Source organism: Entelurus aequoreus, linkage group LG23, assembly GCF_033978785.1.
Source record: "Entelurus aequoreus isolate RoL-2023_Sb linkage group LG23, RoL_Eaeq_v1.1, whole genome shotgun sequence".
NCBI classification, from domain to species: Eukaryota; Metazoa; Chordata; class Actinopteri; order Syngnathiformes; family Syngnathidae; genus Entelurus; species Entelurus aequoreus.
The window spans coordinates 13,806,023-13,814,217 of NC_084753.1; the positions used below are offsets into that span (position 1 = coordinate 13,806,023).

General features: G+C 35.9%; 1 protein-coding gene across 2 annotated transcripts in view; it reads right to left on the reverse strand.

The window, feature by feature from the left end:
• Window positions 1–8,195, reverse strand: part of mia3 (MIA SH3 domain ER export factor 3) — a 46,370-nt gene that overhangs the window by 36,719 nt on the left and 1,456 nt on the right. For both annotated transcript variants that reach the window (XM_062034683.1, XM_062034684.1), the window contains exons 2-3: window positions 1,704–1,837; window positions 1,528–1,614 (exon numbers count right to left, since the gene is read on the reverse strand). In XM_062034683.1, the coding sequence (XP_061890667.1) occupies window positions 1,528–1,614; window positions 1,704–1,837 (221 nt within the window). The remainder of the gene's footprint in view (window positions 1–1,527; window positions 1,615–1,703; window positions 1,838–8,195) is intronic.

Genomic DNA, 8,195 nt, shown 5'->3' on the forward strand with positions numbered 1-8,195 from the left:
TATTTTTTACAATAACAAAGTTTATGAAATTAACATTTTTAAATAAAATGATTGGTGTTTACGGTGGCCACTCACTCGGTCTCGTCAACACGTACGCGCAGTGAGCGTGTGCACACATACAAAAGCAGTCCAAGGGAAGCAACAAACAATTTGCAGTCATGTTGTTAATACGATAGAATATACTGTACATTTGATGACAGCTAACGCTATCTAAATTGCTATAATTAGCCAACAACGGCCAAAGTTATAGCGCATGCATGTGTTATGTACGTATGTAATTATGTCATTACGTAAGACACAGGGCGGAATATACTGTGTAAAATACATTGGAAAGTTGGAGCCCACTTGGCAATTGTGTAAATTTTGCAAACAGCAAAAATTATTCTTATTTTTTCTTTTCAATCTACCCTGTCCAGCCACTCAGACAAATCACATTGCTGATGTAGATGCCCATATCTGCTGTACATATTTACTTTTGAAAGGAGAAATGTTGGATACTTCTCTTGTTGCCCTGTTTGTATTTGAGTTTATTAAATGTTTGGGTGGAATTTTATTAAACAAAACTTTTCTTTTAAGTAATAGAAACATTGATCAGAGCTGTTTGTCTATTTTATGGAGCAATGTAATTAGTCATAGAACTGGCACCCAATGTTAGTAAAAAAGTTTTGATTTTGAATCGAGAAGATTTTTGAATAGAGTATCGTGTCTGAATCTAATTGTTACACCAAAGAATCGAATTGAATCGTGTGGTGTCAAAAGATTCACAGCCCTAAAAATTACAGCACAATAAACACATTTGGCAACACAAAAGAGCATGTTCTGTTAAGCAAGTTAAATTATCTCTTAAATTAGTGTAAAAATATGCAAATTTTATATTCAAATGTATATTTTTGATGACTTTAGTGTCACTGTAGCTGCTGGTAGAAGTACTTAACAAATTTAAACACTGGTTAAAACGTGATTCTGAAGTGAATACTTGATGTGGCCCAGCCTCACCCACGACTCTACTTCCAGCAGCCCCCAGGTAAATTGAGCTTGTGACCCACAATTTAGAGGGTTCTGAATACTCGCTAAATACTGCTGAGTTGGCAATACTAATAAATCCTGCTACAATTGTACATCTTTTTATTTGACAGACCAGGTGCATAATATGCGTGTTAAGAAGCAGAGTTACAATGCCATCCACTGTACGACGCCGTAACAACAAACTACACTTACAGACAGTACAATGATATTGTGTTTATGAGCGAGGTAGCGCCAAATCTATCTGTGGCGGTACAAATGTATTTGTCTCGGGCCATCACAAAAAAATGTGTGTGAAGCACTATTTGTTCATCTATCTATTCCAGCACCGTATAGTGGCAGACAGTATACAGCTACGTACGTATACAATATTTTTGCTTGGTGGTTTGTAGTGACATGTGTGCTTTTGCTAAATAAAGGTTGGAAGACGCTTAAAAATAATGCAAAGCAAGCAATTCAATGGGTGTGGCAATATTAAAGCTGTCTAAACCGGACATGTTCTACCTCTGTTGGAACTTCAACTTCGTTGTCTGTATACACATGGTTGACGGCGAGGAGGTCCATTGGGAAATAACCAAAATGGCTTCCAACCTGCAGACAAAAAAAGGCCAAAAAAATATTGACGCCACACATGTCGGAAAGCCTTCGGACTGCATATTTCATCAGGACTCTATACTCACGCTCCCAGCCCATATGTCAGCCCTTCGTCCTGACAATTTGTAGTACACATAGACCGTTTCTGAGTTCTTGAATGACAAAAAGCGGCAGTCCGGTCCAGAGAAATCTGCCACTGCTTTCCCACGACATAGGAGCACTGGAAAAAATAGAAGTGTTCGAAAAGTTATGTAGTTATTGCTCAACTTGTTTCCTAACAACATACACAAAAGATGTAAAAATATTCATAGCATACTTTATTTGATAGATCTGTTACAGAATACACATATTGCACGGACCAGCTATACCAAATAGCTACTTTGCAGAAAGGTGACAGCCAATTAAAACATTTATCAATGAAATCTAATGCACAGATGAAAAATCACTGTACAATAACAGAGTAACCAGCAGAAAGATCGTGGGGTATTCTAGGTAGAAGATTTAACAAACTATTGAGTCTAAACCTGACATCTGAGTTGATTTACCCTAAGATGGGAAACGGAGTGTTGGGTTGCAGAACAGATGATCTTCTGAGTTAGTTAAATCAACCCCGTGTTTATTGGCTCCGATTTAAGACCACAATAAAAAGTAATGATCAGTGGAACACCGATTCTACGATTCACCATAGTAACTGGGGACAAAGAAAGTAGTCTTTCTTTACCCAGCTGCAAGTGAATGTGTGTTTGTTTTTGGAAAGTAAAGTAATACAGTAGAATAACAGAGTGAAGTGAGAGACAATGACTAATTTCAAAAACACACATGGAAACAGCTGAAAATAATCTGATTTGTTTTAATCATATTTGACATGTAAAGTCAGAAAATGCAAAGTAAATTTTTTTTCTAACCAGGCGCTTTCTGGTGTGACATATTTCTTGAAATACAAAAAATAATCTGGTCGGCAGGTTATTTTACTTGTAGGTAAAACAGCTCAAATATTAGTTATACTTACAATAATGAAATAGCCCAAAACATAAATTCAAAACAAATGACTAAAACAGATTTAATATCTGAAATCAAGGTGAAACTTTTTTTTTTGGCCAACAATAGTTTTTTCTAATCAGTTCACATTTTTGTGTTTGGAAAACGATGCGGTTCTCAACAGGCGAAACATCGCACACAATATTGTTATATTTACAGTAATTAAAACTAAATGTACATTTCTCCTTGTTAAATGTGTTTTTTTAATCAAAAGAGATTTAATTTATATTAGATAAAGGATTTTTGAATTGACTGACATATTTTTTTTTCTCGTAGCAGTCTAATAATGACAGTATATCAAACCAACCATGACCTGAAAATCCCCTGCTGGCATAAATCTTCATGAATTCATTTTGTTTTAGCATCCACTCATTACAAGTAACTGACATGTCATGCATGAGATTTTTCTTCGGGTTTATCAGGAGGGAGGAGATTAGAAAAAGATCTGTTTGTTCAAGAAAATCTCAATTGATTGAAGAAAATCTGCCAGCGAGCAGGTTTGGTTCAAGGAGTAAGTTACTATGGCAACAGACTCCAAATTTGACATCTCTCTTTCTGAAAACTTACTGAATTTCCCTTATCTCAGAGGGCTGTGAATCTTTGGGCACTACACGATTCGGTTCGATTCTTGGGGGTAACGATTCGGTTGTAGATTCAAAATTATTCTCGATTGAAAATCAATACTTTTTAATAACATTGGGTGCCAGTTCTATGATTAACTACATTCCTCTATAAAATAAACCACTGCGATAAATTTCTATATTACTTAAAAAAGAAAAAAGGTTTTGTTTAACAAAATTCTACCCAAACATTTAATAAAATCAAATACAAATAAGGCAACAAGAGAAGTATCCAACCCTTCTCTTTTCTTAAGTAAATCTGGACAGCATATATGATCATGTTCATCAACAATATGATTTGCCGAGTGGCTGGACAGGACACATTAAAAAAATAAAAAATAAAAAAATATTTTAATTGATTCAGTTAAAAATGCTTTTTTTTTGACACTCCTAGTTTACATACTCACAAGGTTTCACTTACCCTGCTTTCTGGACTAGCTCCAGAAAGCTGTCAAAAAACATGGAGCTATGGCACCACCTTATGGAATGTTTGCAAAAAAAACAACAACAATAGCCAATATTTCAGAATACAGTAATTCCCACCAATAGTGTAATATCTGTGTGAATTTTAAAAGATTCTGATCCTCATATCTTATAACTGCTGCCATTGATTGTTTCCTTCATAAAAATAACTATAATAAGGAGCCACTTTTTTTGAACGGCTCTTTTAAAAGGAACGGCTGCTACAGATTGGCTCCCTTCAAAGAGCCATAGATCACATCTCTAATGCACAAGCAAACTTTACAGTTTCTATTAATCTTTTTATTTTCGATTTTGTATAATTTTTGTGATTGCAGGATTTTTTTTTAATAAGCAGCATTGTACCAATGCAATTTACGGTTTTGGTTAATTTTTGTGTTTGGTTTAGAGATGGGATGCACGGCTTTTTGAAAAGAGTCGATTCTAGAGGATCTGTTCATTTCAAAGGGCCGTTCAAAAGATTGGCTCGTTGTTATAGTTTGTTTTCTTAATTGTTTTTTTTTTTTTTTATCAAAGATACAATCACTAAAATCTGCAAAAAGATAAGATGTGTATCAGAATAATTTACATTTACACAAATATCACTCTAGTGGTGGGAATTATTCTGAAATATTCGGCTGTATTAAAAGTTTTTGAGTTTTCATTGTAAACATTCCATAGGGCGTAGCCATGTTTCCATGCTTTGACAATGATATCACTAGTTTGAATATTCCCTCATCCAAAAAACACTGGAGCACAAGAGCATGTTAACTATACACTTAAAAAATACACAAATAAGTAAGAAAAAAAATGTAATAATGGATAAAAAAAATAAAAAAAACTAGAATAAAAATTAGGAGATAAAATTGTGAGTACAAAATTGTACTAGCATACTTAGTGCGTGTATGCTTGAACTACTAAATATCAGAACAATGAAACAAAAGAGAAGCATATAAAAAATAAGTAAAAAACAAAATGAATACAATTAAAACAATTACAATAAAAAAATATACATATTAACTTTTAATTTAAAAAAACGCTGACTAATTTTGTAGTGACGTGGGCAATTGCTGATGCTATAACTGCATGTGCCAAAAAAAACAAAAACCCTGAACTGCTCATGAATGGGAATCACTTAACAGAGCCGTTCAAAAGACTCGATTTGTTCACAAACGCCACATATCTATTTTGGTAGCGTTTGGACATTGTTGTGCGTTTGTCCCTGTCGGCCACCGTACCTTTTTCCCGTTTTCTCTACGTCAGTGATTCTCAAACTAGTGGTACACCAAAGAATCACTTAAATATTCAAACAAAGTGTTCCTGTTCAAACTCGGTAACGCTACTTCTTAAATAAAACCTCTGCCTTGTTTTTTATTAATACTTTGGCCTACTACACTACTGTATGTTATTGTTGGTTATTATTGTGGTATTTGGAGAGCCAAGTGTTTACTGAGGTGGTCAAATTTGAGAACCACTGCTGTACGTTATAATGCGGGATTTTTATATCGTCATAAATCTTCAGGTGCTTATAAAACTGAGTAAAATAATATCTTACAGCAGTGTTTTTCAACCACTGTGCCGCGGCACACTAGTGTACCGTGAGATATTGTTTGGTGTGCCGTAGGCGATTATGTAATTTCACCTAATTGGGTTAAAATATTTTTTGCAAACCAGTAATTATAATCCGCAAATGTGCCGTTGAGTGTCTGTGCTGTCTAGAGCTCGGCAGGTTAACCGTGTAATACTCTTCCATATCAGTAGGTGGCAGCAGGTAGCTAATTGCTTTGTAGATGTCGGGAACGACGACGATGGTTTGCAGGTAAAAAGGTATCAAACGCTTAAACCAAAAATAAACAAAAGGCAGGTGACGCTAAGAAAAGGCATTGAAGCGTAGGGATGGCTATGCAAAGCGAAGCTAAACAGAATGCTGGACGAAAGCAAAGACTTACAGCGTGTGGAGCAGACGGCGTCCACAGAGTACATTTGTACATGACATGACAATCAACACAAAAATTGTAGCGCAAGACAATAATTAAAACACTACACACAGGAAAACACCAAAAAACTCAAAATAAGTCACGGCGTGGTGTGACAGGTCGTAACAGTACACCTACGTTGAGACAAGAGCTATATTGATGTATGGTTGGTTATGGTTTGAATTCATATCCAACAATTGCGAAAACTACTTTTTACTGTCAATATTGGCTGCTGAGTTTCATTTTTTTATATTTTCTGCTTGTGGTGTGCCTCTAGATTTTTAAAATGAAAAAAATGTGCCTTGGCTCAGAAAATGTTGAAAAACACTGTCTTACATGACACAATCTGATATTACTGCCAGTTAAATGCCCTTGTATTTATGGTTTTCCTCCATCCCACAGTAGCTTCCTTTGCAGTTGCGTTTTGACTAAAGAAACTATTGTACGTTAAAGATTGGTAGACAACGTCCCTAACAAGGTGTTGATGCAAATTCAAGCTGCTGTTACATTTACGCATGTTTTTTTTAAACAACTTAACTGGTTAACAATACACTGAAAAATAGACAAATAAGTAAGAAAAAATGCAATAATGGATAAAAAATAAAAATAAAAATAGAATAAAAATTAGGAGATAAAATTGTCAGTACAAAATTGTACTAGCATACTTAGTGTGTGTATGCTTGCTTGAACAACTACGTATCAGAAAAATCAAACAAAAAAGAAGCCAAATAAAAATAAATAAATAAAATACAAAATAAATACAATTAAAACAATTACAATAAAAAAATGCTGACTAATTTTGTAGTGACATGGGCAATTGCAGACGCTATAACTGCATGTGCAGTAAAAAAAACAAAAAAACTGCTCACTAATGGGAATCACTTAAGAGAACCGTTCAAAAGAATCAATTTGTTCGCAAACGTCACATCTCTATTTTGGTAGCGTTTGGACGTTGTTGTGCATTTTTCCCTGTCGGCCACCGTACCTTTTTCCCTGTTTTCTCTACGTCAGTGATTCTCAAACTAGTGGTACGCCAAAGAATCACTTACATATTCAAACAAAGTGTTACTGTTCAAACTCAGTGGCCAAAAATTATGAATATATTTCTTAAATAAAGCCACTGCCTTGTTTTTGATTAACACTTTGGTCTACTACGTCAGTGTTTTTCAATCTTTTCCGAGCCAAGGCACATTTTTTTCATTGAAAAAATCCCGAGGCACACCACCAGCAGAAAAAACAAAAAAATGAAACCCAGCAGCCGATATTGACAATAAAAAGTCATTCTCGCAATTGTTGGATATGAATTCCAACCATAACCAACCATGCATCAATATAGCTCTTGTCTCAAAGTAAGCGTACTGTCACGACCTGTCACATCACGCTGTGACTTATTTGGAATTTTTTGGTGTTTTCCTGTGTTTAGTGTTTTAGTTCTTGTCTTACGCTCCTATTTTGGTGTTGATTGTCATGTCATTTGGGGCGGTATAGCTCGGTTGTTAGAGTGGCCGTGCCAGCAACTTGAGGGTTCCAGGTTCGATCCCCGCTTACGCCATCCTAGTCACTGCCGTTGTGTCCTTGGGAAAGACACTTTACCCACACTGGTTTAAATGTAACTTAGATATTGGGTTTCACTATGTAAAAGCGCTTTGAGTCACTAGAGAAAAGCGCTATATAAAATATAATCCACTTCATTTGTGGACGCCGTCTGCTCCACACGCTGTAAGTCTTTGCTGTCGTCCAGCATTCTGTTTTTGTTTACTTTGCAGCCAGTTCAGTTTTAGTTTTGCATAGCCTTCCCTAAGCTTCAATGCCTTTTCTTAGCGTCACCTGCCTTTTGTTTATTTTTGGTTTAAGCATTAGACACCTTTTTACCTGCAAACCATTGTCGTCGTTCCCGACATCTACAAAGCAATTAGCTACCTGCTGCCACCTACTGGTATGGAAGAGTATTACACGGTTACTCTGCCGAGCTCTGGACAGCACAGACACACAACAACGGCACATTTACGGATTATAATTACTGGTTTGCAAAAAATATTTTTAACCCAATTAGGGGAAATTACATAATCTCCCACGGCACACCAGACAATATATCAAGGTACACTAGTGCAGTGTTTTTCAACAACTGTGCCGCGGCACACTGTGCCGTGAGATACAGTCTGGTGTACCGTGGGAGATGATCTAATTTCACCTATTTGGGTTAAAAATATTTTTTGCAAACCAGTAATTATAGTCTGCAAATGATGTGTTGTTGTTGAGTGTCGGTGCTGTCTAGAGCTCGGCAGAGTAACCGTGTAATACTCTTCCATATCAGTAGGTGGCAGCCGGTAGCTAATTGCTTTGTAGATGTCGAAAACAGTGGGAGGCAGCGTGCAGGTAAAAAGGTGTCTAAGGCTTAAACCTAAAATAAACAAAAGGTAAGTGCCCCTTAGAAAAGGTATTACAGTTTAGGGATGGCTATGCAGAACAAAACTACAACTGAACT